Source organism: Rutilus rutilus (assembly GCF_951802725.1).
Source record: "Rutilus rutilus genome assembly, chromosome: 16".
Taxonomy (NCBI): Eukaryota; Metazoa; Chordata; class Actinopteri; order Cypriniformes; family Leuciscidae; genus Rutilus; species Rutilus rutilus.
The window spans coordinates 1910725-1938224 of record NC_140224.1 but is presented as its reverse complement, the minus strand read 5'-3'; the positions used below and the strand labels follow the sequence as shown (position 1 = coordinate 1938224).

The following is a 27500-nucleotide window of genomic DNA, read 5'->3' as shown; positions in this document are numbered from 1 at the left end:
TATCTATCTATCTATCCATTCATCCATCCATCCATCCGTATATCTATCTATCTATCTATCTATCTATCCATTCATCCATTCATCCATTCATCCATCCGTCCATCCATATATCCATCCATCCATCCATCCATCCATCCATCCATCCATCCATCCATCTATCTGTCCATCTATCCATCCATCTATCTATCCATCCATCCATCCATCCATCCATCCATCCATCTATCTATCATCCATCCATCTATCTATCATCCATCCATCCATCCATCCATCCATCCATATATCCATCCATCTATCCATCCATCCATCCATCCATCCATATCCATCCATCCATATATCCATCCATCTATCTATCCATCTATCCATCCATCCATCCATATATCCATCCATCTATCTATCATCCATCCATCCATCCATCCATCCATCCATCCATCCATCCATCCATCCATCTATCTATCTATCTATCTATCTATCTATCTATCTATCCATTCATCCATCCATCCATCCATCCATCCATCCGTATATCTATCTATCTATCTATCTATCTATCTATCTATCCATCCATTCATCCATCCGTCCATCCATATATCCATCCATCCATCCATCTATCCATCTATCCATCTATCTATCCATCCATCCATCCATCCATCCATCTATCTATCTATCATCCATCCATCCATCCATCCATCCATCCATCCATATATCCATCCATCTATCCATCCATCCATCCATCCATCCATCCATCCATATATATCCATCCATCTATCTATCTATCTATCTATCTATCTATCTATCTATCTATCTATCCATCCATCCATCCATTCATCCATTCATCCGTCCATCCATCCATCCATATATCTATCTATCTATCCATCCATCCATCCATATATCAGACTGTATGGGCTTTACAATTCAAGTTTCAAAACTACATCAAAGTTCTTCAAACTTTAAGCTTTTAAAACCTCTTTTAACTTCAGGCTCTCAAGGTTTTGTCTTGACAAACTGTTTTTGCTTCACGGACGAAGCTTTTTGATGAAGCTTCATATGAACAAACTAAGAATAGAGAGACCAGAGAAATGCGATCGCACCTCGTAATGATAGTCCATGCATGTGAGATCCGTCCAGCACCGGTCGCCTCGAATCTTGATCAAACCCTGCAGAAACACACACACATAAGGACAACGCAATCAACACACATTTACAAGATCATATTTCAATGGCATTTAGCTAATATGAAATTTATATATACTGTAAATGACTCTTTCTGTTAACATCTGCACATTCATACAATGAAGAACAAATGCATTCAAAAAGACAATTACTTATACTGATAGGCAATAAACAATCTACAATAACACTTTACATCCCAGCCTGAGATATGAAATTATGTTATGGCTCATATAGTATGATACAGTGGAGGGGAAAAAACTGCTCAATTTTATTCAGAGACTCAAACCGAGCAAAAAATATGAAATTTGCTGCAGATGCTGATATTTATATGGACAAAAAGTGATGAAATTCTGATGCTTGTAATGTAAATCAATGAGATCCTTATAACAGTAAAGCAGATACTGATATAAAATACATGTAAATATCAAAATCTGCCAATAATATTAGTAAGATTTTATTTAAACACTTAGTTTTATGATCAAAGCTCTGTAGTTTTAAAACATATAATGCAATGCAATGCAATGATGACTGAGAGATGAACAAATAAATCAAGATCATATTTAATACTGATGATTTTTCTAATAAATGATGTATGATAATCAAGTAAACCTGCTTCTGTCCAGATGAAATATTCCTAACAATATTAATTTTACTAAAATCAGTAAAGATTTCCCAGTTTAGTAAGTCAGAAAAAGTCATCATGCAGTTTTAGAACAACATGAGAGTAAAATAATAAGTTGTTCATTTTGGTTGGCCTGTCCCTTTAAGAACTACATCATGAATGCAAAGAAAACTCTCCCCGTCAGATGTATTAATGCTGGCAGATCTGAACAGTTTAAGTGCTGACATCTGTTTCTCTAAACCTGCGGTGATCTGGATCTCCCAGTACCAGCTCAACCAGGAAATCCAAACACATGTAACATTTAGTGCGGGATCCATGTGGGAACAGTCGGATCATTCTCAAGCGTTCACATCCCAGAAGGAGAAGCCACCGCCTCAGTAACTCTCACTGCTTATCAAGCGCATTCTTGCATTTATGTCATTAAGGATAATGTAATAAGGAACCTTGGAATGAGTGTTAGCTTCCTAAAATGCGATTGCACTAATGTGAAAATGAGCGACTCCCACGATCAGCTGGCCAATAAATAAAGCCAGCATTAAGAGCTCCGCCGTCACACTGCTTTAATGACAGCAATTCAACGCTTATATTCACTTATTTGTCTAAATTACATGTGAATTAGATTAAAATCACTTTAACATGATAAGTCGATCCCGATCATTAGGGAATCGGTCATTTATTCCCATTTATAAGAGGCATTTTGGCTTTTTTGAGATGATACATGCAACAAATAAACTGACATTTTCAGGCATTTATGCACTTAACATCAGTATTCATTTTAGCTTAGTGGCTTAAAAATTAAATATTGAAATTCATTAATTTTATAATTTTATTCAAAGTGCCATAAGCTGCATAACAAAATGGACTATTTTGGTTTCTAAATGTCTCGTTTCCTCATTGGTTCGGCTCAACACTGAGATGTGCTTCTGAATCAGGGTTATTATAGATAACTAAAACCATTCAAAACATGTGACTTGAAATAAAATGAATGTTTACCAAAATAAATGCACAAAAACAGCTATAGTTGCCTAGGCAGCATTTCTTATTTTCATTTAGGTTTACGATGTACTACAATAACTTCAAAAATAAATTGATACAAATTATATATATATTTAAAATGTCAAAAACATCTAATAAAATGACTAAAACTTTTAAAATTAAAATGATACAGGAAAATATTAAAATAAACACTTATTTAAAATATTAATACTATAATAGTATCTGAATGATACACTGTTTTGAATGCGATGGATTATTAAAAGAAGCGATTGTACGCTGATTCAGTATAGCTGATGTAAAATGCATATAAATATCAATATGTGTCAATAATATGTCTTAGTGAGATGATATTAAATGCTTAGTTTTATGATCAAAGCTCTGTAGTTTGAAAACATGTAATGCAATGCAATACAATGATGATTTAGATAAAAGTTAATGCATTTTGTGTCCAAATTCATCCTCTTTAAATCATCGCCGTTAAAGCAAACTAAAATGAGCAAAAATTAAAATCAAAATCGTTCAAAATGCACATCTAATGTAGAATATGTTGCATGCAGCAACTCCAATCCCTCATATGAAGCAACGTCTTACAGCAGAACAGAAACGCCCGGTTTCTTCTCATTTCAATAACTCTCAATTTAATTCCAGGTAATTAATGTCAGTCATGCATGAGACCAGTGTTACTGTACAAACCAAAGCCCACAGGTGCACGTGACGGGGGTTCGACCAGACGGTTCGGCCATGCTATCAGATGGGCGCTCGCTTACAGTTTAAATTAAAAAGTCATTAACTTCTGTTCGCTGCAAATCACTTGTATAAAAGTTTAGCTGACAGTAGCCAGAGAAGCCAGAGAGAGTTGCTCTTGCCCAAGCCTGACACAGCCTTGAGGAACGCCAGGAGCTCCTGCCAACTATCCCAGAGAGGAAACGTCCAACACACACACACACACACACACACACACACACACACACACACACACACACACACACACAGAACGCCTGAAACAGGAGAAATGTGCATGAAAACAGGAGGCACATTTGGGTTTACTAAAGCAACGTTCAATGTCTCTTCCAAAACTGTGTTTTATGTAATCCGTGCATGAAAAATAATAACCAAATGCACCTAAAACACATTCTGGACCAAATCTGGGATGTGTTTCCCATATGTACAATGATCGAACTCGCTGATTAACTATAACTGCTATAGTAACTAGAAACTAAGCAGTCACATGGTCACTCCTCTGGCGCTCGAACCACACTGGTTCAACAATTAAGAGTATTTGTGGAAATGTCAAAGACCAGGAAAGTAATGCTTCATATTTACAAGTGAATCGCCCACATGATATTAGATTCATCCTATATCACAATAAACATATGTTCAACATTAAGTGCATTTCATTTATCAACTCATTTCTAATAAAAAATAATAATAAATACAGTGCTATGCATAAGTGAATACACCCATGCTAAAGTTGACTAAAAAGAGGAATAAAAAATCATCTTTTGGAAATTGAACTTAATGCCTTAATTTAAAAAATTAGGAAAAATCCAACCTTTAAGGACACCAGTTTTCTTTGTGAATGAATAATGTATCGTAAATAAATAAATGTTCTTCCTTAAAATACATGGTGCATAAGTTTGGACACCCCTATGTTAAATTCCCATAGAGGCAGGCAGATTTTTATTTTTAAAGACCAGTTACTTCATGGATCCAGGATACTATGCATCCTGATAAAGTTCCCTTGGCCTTTGGAATTAAAATAGCCCCACATCATCACATAGCCTTCACCATACCTAGAGATTGGCATGGTTTTATTTCAGTTAGCCTAAAAGCTAGTTTGATTTGCATTGAGAGATGATCTTATGGAAAGTACTCCATGCCAATCTCTAGGTATGGCGAAGGCTATGTGATGATGTGGGGCTATTTTAATTCCAAAGGCCAAGGGAACTTTATCAGGATGCATAGTATCCTAAACAAAAAATAAAAAAAATTCTTAAAAATAAAAATCTGCCTGCCTCTATGGGAATTTAACATAGGGGTGTCCAAACTTATGCACCATGTATTTTAAGGAAGAACATTTATTTATTTACGATACATTATTCATTCACAAAGAAAACTGGTGTCCTTAAAGGTTGGATTTTTCCTAATTTTTTAAATTAAGGCATTAAGTTCAATTTCCAAAAGATGATTTTTTATTCCTCTTTTTAGTCAACTTTAGCATGGGTGTCTAAACTTATGCATAGCACTGTAATACTTGCAACAACAGCAACTACAAAAAAATCTATGCAAAAATAATCTGAGGTTAATGTAATATTTAAGTGCAGTTCACTTAAAAGTTATCTGAGCTGCCCAGACAATAATGCAATCTGCTTAAGTGGGTTAAGAATAAATGTGGATTATGAATGCTTCATTTAATGGACTTGGATAGTCAGTTGTAATAGTGAAGTCTGGAATGACTGAAACCCCTTTCACAAGCCGTTTGACTTCTGTAATGTGGAATGTTCTCTTATTCATTAGAAAATAATTACAGTGAAAAGTGAGAGTTTTATACCAGAATGGCCTTTTTCTATTTTTCAGTTTTTATTTTGATAAAAAAACTGCAGATTTTAAAGGGGTGGTATAATGCCCTTTTCAAAAGATGTAAAATAAGTCTCTGATGTCCCCAGAGTGTGTGTCTGAAGTTTTAGCCTAAAATACCCCACAGATATTTGTATATAGCATGTTAAAATTGTCGCTTTTTGAGGGTGAACAAAAACGCACCATTTTGTGTCTGTTCCTTTAAATGCAAATGAGCTGCTGCTCCCGGCACAGGGGGGCGGAGCTTCAAGAGCTCATGTTCTTTTACCTCACACAGACACACACTTGAACATTTCAATAACGTTTAGCCTTTTATGTTCAAACCGGAGTCAGACAATGATGGAGAGACTCGAGAAGAAGTGACAACATGTAGAAGCAACAGGACATTTCTGAATGGTTAGTTGATGAATTTATGTAGCTGATGTGTAGTTATCTTCTAGTCACTGATTAGCATATTCTGTCATGATAATCTATAAATCGTGTTCAGGGGGCGGGGTTTATGTAAATTCTAGGGTTGGTGATGTCACTAACCCGGGAGGAATGTGGTGTAGTCTCTACCAGCCGTTTGTTGTAGTCCTTAAAAAGCCATTTCTTTAAAAGCAAATATCTCCCTTTGCTCTGAGCTTTGAGCGTTGTAACTTTGCAGATGTTGTTTATACTCAAACAGCAACATTACACACTAACTACAGTTAGAAAAGTCAAATCATAATCAACCACCCCTTTAATGCTGTCATTATTTATTAACTAAGTAAGTAATAGAGTCGGGTTCCTAAAGTAAAAACTCTAATAATTCACACATTGGCTGACTTTAAACGGTTTCAGCATCCAATAAAAAAAAAAAAAAAAAAATATATATATATATATATATATATATAATATATAATATAAAATATAAAATAATAAAATAATAAAATAATAAAATAATAAAATAATAAAATAAAACAAAATAAAACAAAATAAAACAAAATAAAATAAAATAAAATAAAATAAAATAAAATGTAATTAATTAAAATTAATAAAATAATAATAAAGTTATTTTATTTTATTTTATTTAAATTTTAAATTAATTTAATATTTATTTATTTTAAAAGAAGAAAAAAAAAAGATGTAATTAATTTTAAATTAATTTAATAATATCTACTTAATTTAAATTGAAAGGCAATTAGAGATGAACTGACAGGCATAAAATCTCTAATTATGTTCTCCTGATCTGGTCTAGATTATCTGCACTATTTTAGTTGATTTAGTCTTCATTAATAACCTTATTTAGATATATCTATTAAGTGCATTTTTAAGCAATGGCTTCAGCCGAATCTTCAAGGCGAAGGCTTATGAATATGAACAGATGGAGGGGAAAACGCTCGAGAACGTTTCCAACACGAGCGGTTTGACTCCTGGTGGAATGTGTGAACTTCAGTCTCTAAGTGAAAGAATCCCGACAAACACGAAGCAACTATCAAAAATAACTCTGCGACAGATAATGCATGTGTGGAGTCGAGGGAACGGTGCGAACCGCAAGTCCAGTCAGAAACCCGAGCTGGAGATGAAGGACTCTTTGATGTGTGCTGGAAAACCTCCCTTGCTGAGAAGAAGAAAAGAAGTGATGGTGAACGACAGCTTGGCCACTGAGACCTTGAGCAGAACACATCCATGAACCGCTGGCGTTCGCTTCACTGCTTCTCGGAAGAGAGAACAACTTGTGAAACGCTAACAACACTTTGGTCATTTGGCGAGCGCAGCAAATTACTGCGAGGAGTTTGTGCTAATGAAGCTTTTACCACAACAGTTGTGATTTAATAGCGCTGTTAAAACACTGAGAAACAAGCACTTGGCGGATTAAAGCATGAGCTTGTGCAACTGACCTCCGCAGATGTGTGTCGGTTCAGAACGAGGATCCAGCATGCAATGCACAACTACACCACCGCTCAAAATACTGAAATAATTACGTTTATTTCATGGTTTGAAAAAACAAAACATGTTTTTGTTTTTTCAAACCATACATTTTTATTTTTTTTTGAAAAAAGTCTCTTCTGCTCTCCAAGGCTGCATTTATTTGATCAAAAATGCAGTAACATTTTTTCATATTTTTATAATTATGTGAATATATGTTAAACTGTAATTTATTCCTGTGATCAAAGCTGAATTTTCAGCATCATTACTCCAGTCTTCAGTGTCACATGATCCTTCACAAATCATTCTAATATGATGATTTGATGATCAAGAAACATTTATGATTATTATCAGTGTTGAAAACAGTCGCGCTGCTTCAGATATTTGTGGAAACTGATGCATATTATTTTTCAGGATTCGTTGATGAATAGAAAGTTCAAAAGAAACGCATTTATTTGATTTATTTTGTCACATGATAAATGTCTTTGATGTCACTTTTGATCAATTTAATGCATCTTTGCTGAATAAAAGTATTCAATTCTTTTTTTTTATTAATATTCATCACTGATAATAATCATAAATGTGTCTTGAGCATCAAATCATCATATTAGAATGATTTCTGGAGGATCATGTGACACTGAAGACTGGAGTAATGATGCTGAAAATTCAGATTTGATCACAGGAATAAATTACACTTTACTGTATTATTCACATAGAAAACAGTTATTTTAAATTGTAAAAATATTTCACAATTTTACTGCATTTTTGATCAAATAAACGCAGCCTCTGTGAGCAGAAGAGACTTTAATCCATTTCATATTAATAAATAATGTCTTGCTAATTGCAAACCAAACTAATCAGCCACACATCTCACAGGGCCTAAACTAAAACTACATCATCAACACTCGCAGACGCGGAGGAATCTGAGGAGATGACTGATAATCTGAGGAGAGATGACTGATAATCTGAGGAGAGATGACTGATAATCTGAGGAGAGATGACTGATAATCATCACTATTACACCAGCGTTTGCTTTAGTTTCATTCATTTGCTGTATTGGTGAGTCTGAGGGGAAACGGCCTCAGGGTTTTTACAGTTGTAAGCACTTAAAGGCAATTATATTCTTGGCCTCCTTTACCCGAACGTGCAGCTCGCCTTCCCCATTCCTCCTCATTTACGGCGCTAATTGGAAAAACATTTTCATCTACATGGAAAACCTCGGTCCTCTGGCAGACAATAGTTATGAGCCGGTCGCAGAGCCGTAAAAAACCCAGACAGAAGTCGTCTGACGGCGTGTGCTTTATTCCCCATATATCCTCCTGAGACCCAGAAACGTTTTGTGAATTTAGTATTTTCTCGTGTCATTACATTGCTTAGAGCATAGGGAAAAAAATTATAAATATCATTTTTGAAAAATTATATTTTATTCATATGTTATGTCCTCTGTAGAGAACACCAGGACTCAGTTTTATAAAAAAAAAAAAAAAACATGAATATACATGAATAGGCAAAAACAATGGATTTAAAAGAAATAATAATAATCAATCAATTTTTATGTTTCAGGATTTTATATACCAAACTTTGTAAAAAGATGATTCATCCAGAGACTTGAGGTACTTGGGGCGGATCTCATCCACCCCCGGTGCCTTGCCACCGAGGAGTTTCTTGACTACACCTCCGAGCCCCCAGCCTCTGCTTCCTCAATGGAAGACGTGTCGGTGGGATTGAGGAGATCCTCGAAGTCTTCCTTCCACCGTCCGATTACATCCCCAGTCGAGGTCAACAGCTGCCCACCTCCACTGAAAACAGCATTGGTAGGGCACTGCTTCCCCCTCCTGAGGCACCGGACGGTTTGCCAGAATCTCTTCGAGGCCGACCGGTAGTCCTTCTCCATGGCCTCACCGAACTCCTCCCAGGCCCGATTTTTTTGCCTCCACAACCACCCGGGCCGCAGTCCTCTTGGCCTGTCGGTACCCGTCAGCTGCCTCAGGAGTCCCACAAGCCAGCCAGGCCTGATAGGACTCCTTCTTCAGCTTTACGGCATCCCTTACTTCCGGTGTCCACCACCGGGTTCGGGGATTGCCACCTCGACAGGCACTGGAGACCTTACGGCCACAGCTCCGAGTGGCCGCGTCGACAATGGAGGTGGAGAACATGGTCCACTCAGACTCAATATCTCCAGACTCCCTCGGGATCCGGTCGAAGCTCTGCCGGAAGTGGAAGTTAAAGATCTCTCTGACAGGGGATTCGGCCAAACGTTCCCAACAGACCCTCACAGTACGTTTGGGTCTGCCGAGTCTGTCCAGCTTCCTCCCCCGCCATCGGATCCAACTCACCACCAGGTGGTGATCAGTTGACAGCGCCACCCCTCTCTTCACCCGAGTGTCCAAGACATACGGCCGGAGGTCAGATGAAACGACCACAAAGTCGATCACTGACCTCCGGCCTAGGGTGTCCTGGTGCCATGTGCACTGATGGACACCCTTATGCTTGAACATGGTGTTCGTTATGGACAAGCTGTAACTAGCACAGAAGTCCAATAACAGAACACCACTCGGGTTCAGATCAGGGGGGCCGTTCCTCCCAATCACGCCCCTCCAGGTGTCACTGTCGCTGCCCACGTGGGCGTTGAAGTTCCCCAGTAGAACGACGGAGTCCCCAGTCAGAGCACTTTCCAGCACCCCTCCCAGAGACCCCAAGAAGGCCGGGTACTCTACACTGCTGTTTGGCCCATAGGCGCACACGACAGTGAGAGACCTATCCCCGACCCTAAGGGGCAGGGAAGCGACCCTCTCGTTCACCGGGGTGAACTCCAACACATGGCGGCTGAGCTGGGGGGCTATAAGCAAACCCACACCAGCCCGCCGCCTCTGGGCAACTCCAGAGTGGTAAAAAGTCCATCCTCTCTCAAGGAGTGTGGTTCCAGAGCCCAAGCCGTGCGTGGAGGTGATCCCGACTATCTCTAGCCGGAACCTCTGAACCTCACGCACAATCTCAGGCTCCTTCCCTGCCAGAGAGGTGACATTCCACGTCCCTAGAGCTAGTTTCCGTGTCCAGGGATCGGGTCGTCGAGGCTTCGACTGCCGCCCGATCCACTACGCACCGGCCCCTTACTGTAGGTGGTGAGCCCGCAGGAGGGCGGCCCCACGTCGCTCCTTCGGGCTGAGCCCGGCTGGGCCCCATGGGGGAGGCCCGACCACCAGACGCTCGCATACGAGCCCCAACCCCGGGCCTGGCTCCAGGGTGGGGCCCCGGCTGCGCCATGCCGGGTGACATCACGGTCCTTGAATTTATTGTCATCATAAGGGTTTCTGAACCGCTCTTAGTCTGACCCGTCACCTAGGACCTGTTTGCCTTGGGAGACCCTACCAGGGGCATATAGCCCCAGACAACATAGCTCCTAGGATCCTTCGGGTACTCAAATCCCTCCACCACGGTAAGGTGGCAGTTCAAGGAGGGGTTCTATAAGGGTAATAAGGGGAGTAGTAATTGGCAATATTTTCATAATAATATCTAATATTTCATAGGTATTATTCACTTGTTATGTCTCCCAAAATGCCTGATAAACATGATTTAAGTCCTGGTGTCTCTACAGTGGACATGCATGAAATCGATGTCTTGTTTCGTAACAGAAAGTCATATTTTGATTTGAAACCCCATAACATTTTTCCTGAGATGTTTATTTATGACAAACAATTAAAAAATGTGTCAGATTTAAATGATAATTACAATATATTATCATATTTCCATAAGATTATCACAAAATTCATGTCAGTAATTTTTAAAGTCCAAAGAGACGCAGTTGTCATTGTGAAACTCTCTGAAAAGCCCTGAATCTGCTCTTTACAGGACATCAGGACACACACACATGATGTATGATGTGACATGTATGCTGTTTTTGTCCACAACAGAGGACAAAAGTCTGTTCCTGGGTCCCTGGAGGATATGACTGCACTATTATTATACACTATAACTCAAAGTCAGATATAAACTGCTCATTTCCATTCACTCGAATTCACACAGTTTTGAGAGTCAACTTAAAAATTAAAAAGCATATTTCACTAAAAATATAAAATTCATTATGACTAAAATAAATTCGGGGATTTTACATGATTTTTTCAGGTAGATGAAGATGAAGTCTTAACTACTCACACGTATCATGTGTAATATTGTTACCAAACTAAAGTAAAAAAATTTAGTGTGTGAGTGCGAGTGTGTGTGTGTGTGTGTGTGTGTGTGTGTGTGTGTGTGTGTGTGTGTGTGTGTGTGTGTGTGTGTGTGTGTGTGTGTGTGTGTGTGTGTGTGTGTGTGTGTGTGTGTGTGTGTGTGTGTGTGTGTGTACTGACCGCTCCCAGCATGATGCGAACGATGAGCCAGCGAAAGGTCCAGATGCTGATCCGTGAAGGCGGACAGAGACGAGGCATCTGGGACAAACTCCACAGCGGACACAAGAAGATCCCGAGGAAACCTGTTTCCAGAAGCTGGCTTTCCCAACCTGAACACACACACACACACACACACACACACTGATGAAACTAGGGCTGCACAATATATAGGAATTATCCAAATACCGCAAATGTATATATTGCAACTTGAACAAAAGACAGAGTAAATCCCTCACTCTCGGCTGAATAACTTTTGTAGCTTTAATAAGAATCAGGATATATTTAATTCATACAGTGAAAACTAAGCAGTGTTTTATTTTTACATTTGATTATTCAGTTTGTGTTGTTTAATAACTCTAATGTAGGATAACCTGAACCCCTGAACCCCGAGGTGTACACTGATGTTAAAATAACACTTCTGATATACAGTAAAACACTGATGTTCACTGGCAGAAGTTTAGGGGTGTTTTCTTGCCACTAAAAGAATGTGAAACACGTGTAGGTTATATAATTGTAAATATATGTTAAAGATAATTTAAGTTTATTTGACACACTTTAAGCATTATCGTATCGCATATCGCATTTTTCTTCAGTATCGTGCAGCTCTAGATGAAACACCCACAATAATAAAACACAAGATTGCGCTGTCATGTTCTTGCTGAAACACAAACCCAGCGTGATCAGCAAGAGCTGCTTATGAATCTGAATGATTCCACATGCTCCGTTCCTGATCTAATAATCTAATAAATCTGATATTCCAAGATTTCAGTTATGAGATATGAGATCTGTTAGTCAGAAGGCAGTGTTTTTTACAGTGATATATTAAAGTTGCATCTGATTGTATGCAGATGTTTATCAGTAATGGGCTGTGTTTTATTTTGCCATTTCAATGGACCAGAGAGGCGTGAGTGTGTGTGAGAGAGAGAGAGAGAGAGTGTGTGTGTGTGTGTGTGTGTGAGTGAGAGAGAGAGAGAGTGTGTGTTTGTGTGTGTGTGTGTGTGAGAGAGAGAGAGAGAGAGAGAGAGAGAGAGAGAGAGTGTGTGTGTGTGTGTGTGTGTGTGTGTGTGTGTGTGTGTGTGTGTGTGTGTGTGTGTGTGTGTGTGTGTGTGTGTGTGTGTGTGTGTGTGTGTGTGTGTGTGTGTGTACTAAGATTAATAAATGCTGTAGAAGTGCAGTTCATTCTTAGTTCATGTTAACTAACGAACCTTAGTTACGGAATAATCAAACCTGGATTAAAAACACCAGTCGTGTGTGTTTCTGCTGATTTAAAAAGACAAACAAATCAAAGCAATTCACTTCAAATCTCTAAATGACTCGCACCTAAACTTCTCCTTAGAGAACCACTCCATGCTGAGAATGTGAGAGTGCCACAAATGAACGGAGAACGAAGTGTTTAGAGAGGTTTCATCTGGAATCAATGAGATGCAATCATAATGTTTTGCCACGATCTCTTCTAGGCTTCAGAGTTTAAGGCACAAATGCATCATCAGGTTTTGGAGATGCTCACATTAATCTCGCACACACAGAAGATGTCGCTCCAGTTTCTCCGCACTATTTTTACACCCCCTAATCAGATTTCTAGGAACATTTCTTTTGGTTTGGGAGTGAATAATTCATCACATCTGCAGCTCCGCTGATTGGATTTTGAGTCTTGGGATGAGAACAGAAGATTCTGCATATTTGAGATGTTCTCTTTGCACTTAATTTAGTTTACTCCTAACTGGACTCAACAGGAGTTATGAGACCTTTTTTTTTTTTTTTTTGCATGGCACTCCTATCCAAATAAAATTTAAATTTTAACACTCACACTAAAGTTACTGTTCATAGAAATGTGACAAAATGAAACTATGTGCATGTATTAGAGCTGTAAACACACTCTCTCAGCCAGTGATACGAGACCTCAAACAAATGCTGCGATATACAGTACGGAAGCTTGTTTCCGCCACAGAACAAAACATTTTAAAAGATATTTACAACTTTTTATCTCACAATTGCAAGTTTACATCTCACAGTTCTGACTTTATTTCTCAGAATTGCGAGAAATAGTTGCAATTGTGACATTTTTCCTCAGAATTGACCTTATTTCTCAAAAATGCATGTTTAAATCTCATAATTCGGACTTTATAACACAATTGCAACTTTAAATCATGCAATTCTGACTTTATATCTCAAAAATGCATGCTTAAATCTCATAATTCAGACTTTATAACACACAATTGCAACTTTATATGATGCAATTCTGACTTTATTTCTCAAAAATGCATGTTTAAATCTCATAATTCGGACTTTATAACACACAATTGCAACTTTATATGATGCAATTCTGACTTTATTTCTCAAAAATGCATGTTTAAATCTCATAATTCTGACTTTATAACACACAATTGCAACTTTATATCATGCAATTCTGACTTTATTTCTCAAAAATGCATGTTTAAATCTCATATTTCGGACTTTATAACACACAATTGCAACTTGTGTCAGAATTGCGAGATACAAACATGCATTTTTGAGAAATAAAGTCAGAATTGCGAGATAAAAAGTCGCAATTACGTTTTTTACTTTTTATTCTGTGACGGAAAACAAGCTTCCATAGCAATATGATTACAATTTGCTTGGATTCAGATCAATATCACGTTTCTATTTTACACAACCAGTTCCATTTTAATGAACTCACAAATGCAACCTACATATAGCATGTACATACAGTGAGGAAAATAAGTATTTGAACACCCTGCTATTTTGCAAGTTCTCCCACTTAGAAATCATGGAGGGGTCTGAAATTGTCATCGTAGGTGCATGTCCACTGTGAGAGACATAATCTAAAAAAAAAAAATCCAGAAATCACAATGTATGATTTTTTAACTATTTATTTGTATGATACAGCTGCAAATAAGTATTTGAACACCTGAGAAAATCAATGTTAATATTTGGTACAGTAGCCTTTGTTTGCAATTCCAGAGGTCAAACGTTTCCTGTAGTTTTTCACCAGGTTTGCACACACTGCAGGAGGGATTTTGGCCCACTCCTCCACACAGATCTCCTCTAGATCAATCAGGTTTCTGGGCTGTCGCTGAGAAACACGGAGTTTGAGCTCCCTCCAAAGATTCTCTATTGGGTTTAGGTCTGGAGACTGGCTAGGCCACGCCAGAACCTTGATATGCTTCTTACAGAGCCACTCCTTGGTTATCCTGGCTGTGTGCTTCGGGTCATTGTCATGTTGGAAGACCCAGCCAAGACCCATCTTCAATGCTCTAACTGAGGGAAGGAGGTTGTTGCCCAAAATCTCGCAATACATGGCCCCGGTCATCCTCTCCTTAATACAGTGCAGTCGCCCTGTCCCATGTGCAGAAAAACACCCCCAAAGCATGATGCTACCACCCCCATGCTTCACAGTAGGGATGGTGTTCTTGGGATGGTACTCATCATTCTTCTTCCTCCAAACACGTTTAGTGGAATTATGACCAAAAAGTTCTATTTTGGTCTCATCTGACCACATGACTTTCTCCCATGACTCCTCTGGATCATCCAAATGGTCATTGGCAAACTTAAGACGGGCCTTGACATGTGCTGGTTTAAGCAGGGGAACCTTCCGTGCCATGCATGATTTCAAACCATGACGTCTTAGTGTATTACCAACAGTAACCTTGGAAACGGTGGTCCCAGCTCTTTTCAGGTCATTGACCAGCTCCTCCCGTGTAGTTCTGGGCTGATTTCTCACCTTTCTTAGGATCATTGAGACCCCACGAGGTGAGATCTGCATGGAGCCCCAGTCCGAGGGAGATTGACAGTCATGTTTAGCTTCTTCCATTTTCTAATGATTGCTCCAACAGTGGACCTTTTTTCACCAAGCTGCTTGGCAATTTCCCCATAGCCCTTTCCAGCCTTGTGGAGGTGTACAATTTTGTCTCTAGTGTCTTTGGACAGCTCTTTGGTCTTGGCCATGTTAGTAGTTGGATTCTTACTGATTGTATGGGGTGGACAGGTGTCTTTATGCAGCTAACGACCTCAAACAGGTGCATCTAATTTAGGATAATAAATGGAGTGGAGGTGGACATTTTAAAGGCAGACTAACAGGTCTTTGAGGGTCAGAATTCTAGCTGATAGACAGGTGTTCAAATACTTATTTGCAGCTGTATCATACAAATAAATAGTTAAAAAATCATATATTGTGATTTCTGGATTTTTTCTTTTAGATTATGTCTCTCACAGTGGACATGCACCTACGATGACAATTTCAGACCCCTCCATGATTTCCAAGTGGGAGAACTTGCAAAATAGCAGGGTGTTCAAATACTTATTTTCCTTACTGTATAAACATACATCCATGTATGATCGATGCATCAATTAATATTGATCAATTGACCATATTGATGTAGTGTGACATCTCTGGTGTGACTACTATTAAAAATGTATAAAGATTTATAATCATCTGAAATCCATTACAGTGGCATCACACTGTTACATGCACTTGGATTGATCCCTAAAATCAGGAACGGCTTTAAATGACAAAACTGGTGTATAAAACACAATAAATATTCATATATAAATGAAAAAACATGTTCTTGTCTTCCATTCAACAATGGCTCTAAATGAAAACCTGATTGGCCAATTGAGCCCATTTGTGGCTTTCTTGTTTATCTGGGGAATTTGGATTTTGGTGGGATGGAGGATTTCAAGTGGCCGATCACAGATGTGGTTAGTGTGATGAGGTAAAACACTGGGGTAAGAGTTCAGATGAATCAGCTTCTAAGCCTCAATCGGTCACACTTGTGCAGATCCCACATATAAACTCTAAACACTGAAGGGAATTCTGGGAGAAGAGGCTCTGGTGTACTCCTGACTTCCAATAATTCATGAAAACTCACATCCACGTGTTCTATGAGGATTCTGCGACTAGAAATCAAAGAGATGTTTACTCACCAAAAGAGTACCTGGAGGAGAGGAAGAAAAGAGAAATATATGAGATTAAATTCTAATTTATTAATTAACCTATTTTCAACACATTTCACATAAAAAACACGCTTTGATAAATCATAACTCGTGAGTCATAATTATGAGATAAAAGTCTAAATTATGAGATAAAAACTCAAAGTTATGACAAAGTCATAATTATAATTTTTGGTCATAATTACTTATAGTTTTGACTTTTTGTGTCATTGTTTTTTGTCAATTTCGACTTAATTTTAACAGTAAATTTTTTGTCATAATTATGTGAGTGAGTGAGTGAGTGAGTGAGTGAGTGAGTGCGTGAGTGAGTGAGTGAGTGAGTGAGTGAGTGAGTGAGTGTGAGTGAGTGAGTGAGTGAGTGAGTGAGTGAGTGAGTGAGTGAGTGAGTGAGTGAGTGAGTGAGTGAGTGAGTGAGTGAGTGAGTGAGTGAGTGCGTGAGTGCGTGCGTGCGTGCGTGCGTGCGTGAGTGAGTGAGTGCGTGCGTGCGTGCGTGCGTGAGTGTGAGTGAGTGAGTGAGTGAGTGAGTGAGTGAGTGAGTGAGTGAGTGAGTGAGTGAGTGAGTGAGTGAGTGAGTGAGTGAGTGAGTGAGTGAGTGAGTGAGTGCGTGAGTGAGTGAGTGCGTGCGTGCGTGCGTGCGTGCGTGCGTGCGTGCGTGCGTGCGTGAGTGAGTGAGTGAGTGAGTGAGTGAGTGAGTGAGTGAGTGAGTGAGTGCGTGCGTGCGTGAGTGAGTGAGTGCGTGCATGCGTGAGTGAGTGTGTGTGTGAGCTATATATATAAAAGCGCTATATAAATGAAGATGACTGAGTGAGTGTGTGTGTGTGTGTATGAGTGAGTGAGTGAGTGAGCTATATATATATAAAAGCGTTATATAAATGAAGATGACTGAGTGAGTGTGTGTGTGTGTGTGTGTGTGTGTGTGTGTGTGTGTTTGTGTGTGTGTATGAGTGAGTGACTGAGTGAGTGTGTGTGTGTGTGTGTGTGTGTGTGTGTGTGTGTGTGTGTGTGTGTGTGTGTGTGTGTGTGTGTGTGTGTGTTTGTGTGAGTGAGTGAGTGAGTGAGTGAGTGAGTGAGTGAGTGAGTGAGTGAGTGAGTGAGTGATTGAGTGAGTGAGTGAGTGAGTGAGTGAGTGAGGGAGTGCGTGCGTGCGTGAGCTATATATATAAAAGCGCTATATAAATGAAGATGACTGAGTGAGTGTGTGTGTGTGTGTGTGTGTATGAGTGAGTGAGTGAGTGAGTGAGCTATATATATAAAAGCGTTATATAAATGAAGATGACTGAGTGAGTGTGTGTGTGTGTGTGTGTGTGTGTGTGTGTGTGTGTGTGTGTGTGTTGTGTGTGTGTATGAGTGAGTGACTGAGTGAGTGAGTGAGTGAGTGAGTGAGTGAGTGAGTGAGTGAGTGAGTGAGTGAGTGAGTGAGTGAGTGAGTGAGTGAGTGAGTGAGTGCGGGCGTGCGTGCGTGCGTGAGTGAGTGAGTGCGTGCGTGCGTGCGTGAGTGAGTGTGTGTGTGAGCTATATATATAAAAGCGCTATATAAATGAAGATGACTGAGTGTGTGTGTGTGTGTGTGTGTGTGTGTGTGTGTGTGTGTGTGTGTGTGTGTGTGTGTGTGTGTGTGTGTGTGTGTGTGTGTGTGTGTGTGTTTGTGTGTGTGTATGAGTGAGTGACTGAGTGAGTGTGTGTGTGTGTGTGTGTGTGTGTGTGTGTGTGTGTGTGTGTGTGTGTGTGTGTGTGTGTGTGTGTGTGTGTGTGTGTGTGTTTGTGTGTGTGTATGAGTGAGTGACTGAGTGAGTGAGCTATATATATAAAAGCGCTATATAAATGAAGATGACTGACTGAGTGAGTGTGTGTGTGTGATTGAGTAAGTGAGTGAGTGTGTGTGTGTGTGTGTGTGTGTGTGTGTGTGCTCACCAAAGCTGTCCGACATTCACAATAGAATGGTACAGGATCCACAGTATTCCCATAATGATCATATTGGCACTTCCCATGAGCAGGACAAACCCTGAAAGTGCCATTCCCGCCAGAGCGATGCCATCCAGGTTGGCATCCATGTCAGTCCAGTCCATTAGCCAGAGGACTGAGGGAGTGTATGCCAGGGCCGCGGTGCCAATCTTGCCCCCCACATATCTCTTGACGCTCCTCAGGTAATCCTTGCAGGGCATCAGGCCTTTCCCACCAATCAGCTGCTTGTTCTGGTTGTAAGCCACAGTGAAAGCCACGACTAGAAAGCATATGATTTCACACTCCAGTTACTATACACACACTTTAAACTTACATCCAGTGTTGGGGAAAGTTACTTTGAAAAGTAATGCATTACAATATTGCGTTACTCCCTTAAAAAGTAACTAATTGCGTTACTTTTTTTTTCTTTTTTTTATGTGTTACTTTTTTTTCACCTGGGCTTGTTTTTTTTTATAACAAAAAGTTATATTTTTGGGCGAATGTAAAGACCCTTTCACACCAAAAGTGAAATAATAATCCTCAGGCTGAAGGAAATGCAAATTCACGAGCAAACCTTTCAGCTGTGTTGCTGTGGTTCTGGATAACGGAAGAATAGATGCAGGAGAAGAAAGTTTAACACTTACTTTACCAATAAAAACAAAAAAAATCTAAAGAATCTTTTTGCTTATGGTTTCACTGAATCATCGAAGGTCAGAAGCAAGTACATTGGACAATAAAGTGCATAAAAATGTATTGTTGATTTGACATATTTAGTTATTGGAGGTTTGCATAGTATTCTGATTCTGCATATCACTGATTTTATTCATTTTGAGGAATATTGAATCAATAACCATCATGTTTTCACACGCCTCTGCACTTCCAGTTGTCTCAACATGGGGACAATAGAGCTGTCAGTCAATAAATGGGAAAACAAAGTAACTTGTGTTACTTGTTTGAAAAAGTAACTCAGATATTTTGTTGTAAATTTTAAAAGTAATGCATTACTATACTAGTTACTTGAAAAGGTAATCTGATACCGTAACTCAAGTTACTTGTAATGAGTTGCACACATATCCAGTGTGCACAGATCAGTAATTGTAACTAAGTGATGTAACTAATTGTGTCTGGTCTCCTAGCAACCGCCTCCTGTAGAGTGGCCACCTGTCAGACTCACAGTAGATGAAAGCAATGGCTCGCAGAAGGGCGATGCGCGTGAGCCAGTAGGTCCCGGTCTGTATCGATACACACACTTTCTTGTCATATTTGGTCTTGTCTTCGTCTTGCGCTGTCTCGCTGCAGCTGTCGTGTGAAAGACTGTCGGGAACGAGCGGGTTTCCACGTCGCTTTCTTAGGAAACTTTCGCTGTTCTCAGGGTTCTCACTGGAGGACGCCATTTTTCGGAATGTTCTGCGCATGCGTATGATATCACGCGCAGCGGACCGACCAATCAGAGGACAATGCGCCTCTGCCAACACAACCTTCAGACTGAGCTTCTGTAAGTTTGTTTAGGCTGTTCTACTCGACTTGGTAATAATTATTTAAATAAAAACTGTTGCCCGTGTGACAAGAGCTAAAGTAGTATTCCATAGTTCAGGTGGTTAGAAGTTTGAAATCTAAAGTTTAAAATCTAAAACGAAAGCTAAATTGATGTTTATAACACTGTCGATTAATCGCATCTAACTTAAGTGTCTATATAATGTGTGTGTGTGTGTGTGTGTGTGTGTGTGTGTGTGTGTGTGTGTGTGTGTGTGTGTGTGTGTGTGTGTGCTACAAAAAGCTATTGCACATTACATTTCCATCCTTATTGCCCAGAAGAAGAAAAAAATACACTTTTTTTAACGTATGTTGACCTTTATCGGGGCATGTTGTCAAAAACACTACGGGGTTGTCAAAAAACAAATATGCCATCACATTAAACTTTACTGCACAATTTAGTAAATATGCTGTTTACATACATATTGTACGTAACAGCTTGTATTTAACATTTAAAACAACTTCATGACAAATAAACAAAGTTCAAACTTTGAGTTCAAATCCTCCTTATGTGTTGTTTTACTGTGTTCACTTGTTGTTTACACAACAGCTATATCAAAAATATAGAAATTATTTGTGCAGTGGATTATGGAACAACATAGATAATTTATTTAGTGTTTTATTCAAGTCAGGTTTATTAAGTTAGCCTGCAAGTGTTTTCATAAAATACAGTGGGCGAAAATTGGATTATTCGGGGAACCCATGAGCAGTTATGGCATTACGGTGTAATTTGTTAGTCAATTATGTTCAATTAACTGAAAAAGTTGCTGATGCACTGCACAGACCAATTGGAGAGGTTGCGCAAAAGCTTCTCCGCCAATGAGAGGAGAGAAGGAGGAGCGCGAGAGTACAGAAGCCTCACAAAAACTTCTCTCTCACACACACACACCAACAAGTTGTGAAATATTGCCAATTGCTCCGCCAGTGTTGATCGACGCAGATTCAAGAAACCAAGAAATCAACAGGTTTATCTGGGATAACTAACGCGAGCGCGCGCTGCGCGGAAAGTTACGCTCGTGTTATTGCGCATCTTCAGAGCTCAGAGAGGATTTTAAAAATGTCAAAGGAGCCGGATAAAACTAGTTCTGGGACCGAAAGCTCTTTTATTGGAGATGCGGACTCGGATTCACCGTCTTCTCCATCCGTGTCCGATGAACAAGGCGCGCGAACCGGCACCGGCGAGCGCGCGGACAGCGAGGAAGACGCGCGTTTCCCACCGTGTATTCGAGATGCCGTGTCGCAGGTCCTCAAAGGCTACGACTGGTCCCTGGTGCCGATGCCGATGCAGGGGATCAGGTCTCTGAAGGACAAGCCGCACGTGAAGAGACCGATGAACGCGTTTATGGTGTGGGCGCAGGCGGCGCGCAGGAAGCTCGCGGATCAGTACCCGCACCTCCACAACGCAGAGCTCAGCAAGACCCTGGGCAAGTTATGGAGGTTCGTGCACGGGTCACATTTTACATGACATTATGCACATTATGTAGGCCTACTTACACAAAGAGTTATTAAACTACTGCATTAGTATCGGCTCGTGCATGGCATGCACTCCTTAACTACTTGTGTTACTAGTAGCCTATCCTAAATGGTGATATCTAAATTAAGATAGATGGATAGATGGATGGATGGATGGATGGATGGATGGATGGATAGATAGATAGATAGATAGATAGATAGATAGATAGATAGATAGATAGATAGATAGATAGATAGATAGATAGATAGATAGACAGACATTAACTGGTTTTACATCATTCAACATCACTGAATCAATCTAAATAGGTTTATACCAACACAACTCATTTTATGGGTTAAATCAGGCTCTTTAAAGTAACAAGTAACCTTTTACAGTGTATCAGATAGCATTGTATTAGATACAGGAGTTATTATTAAATAGACTTGTATTGTACACTAAATGTTCAATCTTAGTATGATTTTAATTGAACTATAAAGCAGCAATTCAGACTAGTAATTTAACAAAATGTAACTGTTGGGATCAATACTAATTTCGGTAACACTTCATGTTACAGTGTTACATATGTTACATGTAGTTACTAGTAATAACTATAAATTATGCATAATTACATGCAACTAACCCTCAACCAAACGCCAGTGTAACTAGATTTACAGTGTAACAAAGACACCTTAAAATAAAGTGTAACCCTAATTTCTCATACAGGACCAGATATTTAATAATAATAATCTGGTTATTAAAACTGGAAGAGGTGCGAGCAATAATTCAGCATACAGAACAGAACAACAGAACTATGCAATTTGTTCTCAGTAACACATCGAATAGTTACTGGTAACACTTCATTTATATAATAGTTACACGTTACTACAGACTATAATAACACGAAATTATGCATAATTAAAAGTAACTAACTCAATAGTAAGTACATGTTGTTAATTAATATTACTCAGTACTTATTTGAGTAAGTACAATGTAACTACGTCACACTAAAGGGTTACACTTTGTTTTAAGGTGTCTGTGTTACAGTGTAATTATACATTAAAGTACCGAATAATTAACTGCATGTACTTACTATAGGTTTAGGGTTAAGAAAAGGGTTTGGTTGAGGGTTAGTTGCATGTAATTATGCATCATTTATAGTTATTACTATGGTAACTACATGTAACAAGGATGCTAGTTACTTGTCACCACAGGGAACCTCACTGTAAAGAGTTAGCGAAAGCACTAGAGGCTAATCGAATGTGTGCTAGTCACTGCTGGGAATAGTGCTTGTGTTAGCGACAGTGGCTGCTAGTCAAACTGACTCAGTTTAAAGGAATAAATGTGTAGTTGCTCTGTTTTATAGCTGGACCAAGAACATCTGCACCAGCTTAGAAACCAGCTAACATCTAAATCCGGATCTGAAATGCTTTCCCACACAGTTGCTTTAATGTCGTACTCTTTCCCTCGGATTGTCCAGGCTGCTCTCGGAGAGCGAGAAGAGGCCGTTTGTGGAGGAGGCCGAGAGACTGCGAGTCCAGCACAAGAAGGACTATCCGGATTATAAGTACCAGCCTCGGAGACGGAAGAGCCTGAAGCCGGGTCAGGGTGAGCTGGAGCCGGGAGCTGAGAAGATCCAGCATCCCTCGGATCACATGTACAAGATGGAAGCGGGAGCGAGAGGGATGCACAATCATGGAGGTGAGTTATGCCTAATCCACTGTCCTGGAAAGCAGCAATTCAGGCTAGTACTTTAACTAAATGTAACTGTTGGGATCAATACTAATTTCGGTAACACTTTATTTGACAGTGTTACATATTTACATGTAGTTACTATAGTAATAACTATAAATGATGCATAATAACATGCAATTTACCCTTAAATAAACCAAACACTAGTCCTAACCCAATAGTAAGTACAGTACATGTACAGTGGACCGATATTGATTTTTTGATTGCAGATGCCAATATCTACAAGAGCTGATGGCCGATTTAAAGCCGAGATTGTTGTTTTTTTACTCACTTTAACCTATAAAAATGAATTTTGTTGGAATAAATGAATGTATTTAGGTTGATTCAGCAATAATAAATAATATTTTTAACATTTGCTAAAATTCTATTTATTTTCAGTAAATTAGAACTATATACTTATATATTTAATATAGAATTAGTTATCATATATAATATACAAAATTATATTATATAAATAATATAGAATTAGAAATATCATTTAAAAATAAAATTATATGAAAAAAAATAGAACTTACTTGATAAAAAAACAAATCTGTAAAGTAAATGAAATTTTTTGTGATTTTGTAATCCTACTTTAGTATTTTTAATAAACAAACATATATGAATAAAAAGGAAGTAATAAAAATTAAATAAAAACAGCTCTTTAATGTAATAATTGCAGGTTACCATGTTTTACAGTGTATATATGAATATGAAATACACATCTACAGAATATTTGAAAGGTGGCAAATATCGGAAGATATATCGGTCTTGATATATACCACTATACTATATGCATGTTTATTTTTTTCCAACTCAATCCAAAAAAACTTATTTGATGTTTCCATCCCAGTTGGAAGCTCCCAAAATACTATTTAATATTGCTGAATGAACCTAAACATTAATTTATGCCAATACAATTAAGTGAAAAACAGCTCTTTAAGGTTACAATTACACATTAACACTTTTTACAGTTTATGACATTAATACAACATACAAATCGGCCAAACAAAATGATTAAAAAATGCCAAATATCTGCCGATATATCGGTCGACCACTATAATATATGCATGTTTATTTTTTTCCAACTCAACCCGAAAAAACGTATATGATGTTTCCATCCCAGTTGGAATCTCCAAAATTATTATTTAAAATTGCTGAATTAACCTAATTTATGCCAATAAAATTAAGTGAAAAACAGCTCTTTAAGGTTACAGTTGCAGGTTAACACTTTTTACAGTTTATGACATTAATACAACATACAAATCGGCCAAACAAAATGATTAAAAAATGCCAAATATCGACCGATATATCGGTCGACCACTATAATATATGCATGTTTATTTTTTTACAACTCAACCAAACAAAACATATTTGATGTTTCCATCCCAGTTGGAATCTCCAAAAATACTATTTATTATTGCTGAATTAACCTAAACATTAAATTATGCCAGTAAAATGAGGTAAAAAAAAAAACAGCTCTTTAAAGTTACAGTTGCAGGTTAACACTTTTTACAGTTTCTGATATGAATACAACATGCAAATCGGCCAAACAAAATGATAAAAAAATGCAGAATATCGGCCGATATATCGGTCGACCACTATAATATATGCATGTTTATTTTTTTACAACTCAACCCGAAAAAACGTATATGATGTTTCCATCCCAGTTGGAATCTCCAAAATTATTATTTAAAATTGCTGAATTAACCTAATTTATGCCAATAAAATTAAGTGAAAAACAGCTCTTTAAGGTTACAGTTGCAGGTTAACACTTTTTACAGTTTATGACATTAATACAACATACAAATCGGCCAAACAAAATGATTAAAAAATGCCAAATATCGACCGATATATCGGTCGACCACTATAATATATGCATGTTTATTTTTTTACAACTCAACCAAACAAAACATATTTGATGTTTCCATCCCAGTTGGAATCTCCAAAAATACTATTTATTATTGCTGAATTAACCTAAACATTAAATTATGCCAGTAAAATGAGGTAAAAAAAAAAACAGCTCTTTAAAGTTACAGTTGCAGGTTAACACTTTTTACAGTTTCTGATATGAATACAACATGCAAATCGGCCAAACAAAATGATAAAAAAATGCAGAATATCGGCCGATATATCGGTCGACCACTATAATATATGCATGTTTATTTTTTTCCAACTCAACCCGAAAAAACGTATATGATGTTTCCATCCCAGTTGGAATCTCCAAAATTATTATTTCATATTTCTGAATTAACCTAAACATTAATTTATGCCAGTAAAATTAAGTGAAAAACAGCTCTTTAAAGTTACAGTTGCAGGTTAACACTTTTTACAGTTTCTGATATGAATACAACATGCAAATCGGCCAAACAAAATGATAAAAAAATGCAGAATATCGGCCGATATATCGGTCGACCACTATAATATATGCATGTTTATTTTTTTCAAACTCAACCCGAAAAAACGTATATGATGTTTCCATCCCAGTTGGAATTTCCACAAATATTACTTATTATTGCTGAATGAACCTATACATAAATGTATGCCAATATCGGCCGATATATCGATCTTGGCGATATATCGGTCGACCACTATACTACTAACTCAACCCAACAAACCATATTTGTTATTTCCGCCCCAGTTCAAGCCCACGGGCCTCCGACGCCTCCGACCACCCCGAAGTCCGATCAGCATCAGAGCGCGAAGCGTGTGACGGAGAACACAAGACAGAACATCGACTTCAGCAATCTGGACATCTCTGAGCTCAGCAGCGACGTCATCGGCAGCATGGGCCCGTTCGACGTGCGCGAGTTCGACCAGTACCTGCCGCTGAACGGCCCGTCCGAGAGCAACGGTTTCAGCGTGTCCTATCACCATCACGGCACCGTCCCGGCGTGGAACAAGCCGTCCGGGTCACCGTCCACATCTTCACACAGCCATCAAAGACCGCTCATTAAAACTGAACAATTGAGTCCTTCTCATTACGGAGAGTCTCACGGGTCGCCGACCCAATCTGAACTGAGCGACTGTCCCGACATGCAGAACTCAACGTACTTCACCACATTCTCCGGGTATCCCGCTGGCATTTATCAATATCCGTACTCCCACTTCTCCAGAAGGTCGTATGTGACTCCCGTTCTCAACAGTTTGTCCAGTCCAACTCACAGTCCCAGTGCAAACTGGGAGCAACCGGTTTACACGACTTTAACGCGGCCCTGATGCCATCGGGGGAATTATGGGACTTTATAGACGATGCTCTGGACAATCCGTTTTTTGCTGATACTTTATGTTTTATTTTGCCATTTCATAGACTTTTCTAGTCACTTTTGACCTTTAGATTTTCTGGAAACACTTTACAAAGGTCTCATTTGTTAACATTAGTCAATGCATTAGCTCACATGAACTAACAATGAGCAATATATGTATTTTAAAGCATTTATTAACTTTTAGTTAGTTGTTTAGTTAGTGTTTGTTCATGTTAGTTCATTAACAAATGTTAACAAATACAACTTTGGATTTTAATAATGTTTAAATCACCATTGACTAATGCTTTAGGAGATTTTCATTTCATTCTAACTAATGTTAACAAATGCAACCTTATTGTACAGTGTTACCGATTTTCCTTACCATTTTGGGTTCACTTTTCAATATTGAACGTGTTTTGTTTATACTATGGTCTGGATAAAAGTGTTTTTGTTTGGGGATTTTTGTTCGTTTTTTGGGAGTGAGATGCCATTTCTGTTGTCAATATTCAATACGCTATTTAAATGCAATCATGGATTTGTTTTTTTTTTTGCTAAATGCAATAAAAATGTAACATGAATGAATGTGCACTTCTGCCTGATGTCTTTACTGTCGAGAAAGCCCCGTCGAGCTATAGCAAAGATAACTCAGATTAGAGTCCGAAATGAAGCTACTATGTGAGTTTAATCCAAATATTGGAGAGATGCGTGTTTGCAAAGCCAAGAAACAGCGAGGGAGAGCAGAAAAGAGAGAAGGCTGATTCTGAATGACAGCGTCTCAAAGGGCTCTTTGTTTTCATTATAAAAGAGACATTAATTAAGGGAGGGAACAAAACAAATACAAAGCAGAAAATCATTACCAATGCCGTTACATGAGAGAAGAGCGCAAGAACAGACGGAGCCTCGGCTATTTGGATAAACAGCAACAAAAGCAGCAGAAAATGCATAAATGGAGGAGAATAAGTTGTTCATGCTGTGGAAATGAGCCAGTGATTTTAAAGCAGATGGGTGTGGGT

The 27500-nt window shown here is 38.7% G+C and overlaps 2 protein-coding genes across 2 annotated transcripts in view; one reads left to right on the top strand and one right to left on the bottom strand.

Annotated features, from left to right (window-relative positions):
- Positions 1–19933, bottom strand: part of lmf1 (lipase maturation factor 1) — a 43547-nt gene extending 23614 nt beyond the window's left edge. The window contains exons 1-5 of the mRNA XM_084433582.1: positions 19703–19933; positions 18499–18808; positions 16561–16571; positions 11599–11747; positions 1086–1151 (exon numbers count right to left, since the gene is read on the bottom strand). Coding sequence (XP_084289708.1) covers positions 1086–1151; positions 11599–11747; positions 16561–16571; positions 18499–18808; positions 19703–19922 — 756 coding nt within the window. The 5' untranslated portion in view covers positions 19923–19933. The remainder of the gene's footprint in view (positions 1–1085; positions 1152–11598; positions 11748–16560; positions 16572–18498; positions 18809–19702) is intronic.
- sox8a (SRY-box transcription factor 8a) lies at positions 19933–27074 on the top strand. The gene is made up of 3 exons (XM_084433581.1): positions 19933–21498; positions 22992–23212; positions 25884–27074. Exons 1-3 carry the CDS (start codon positions 21119–21121, stop codon positions 26459–26461), a joined length of 1179 nt encoding a protein of 392 aa, XP_084289707.1. The 5' UTR covers positions 19933–21118; the 3' UTR covers positions 26462–27074.
- The last annotated feature ends 426 nt before the right edge of the window (positions 27075–27500 follow it).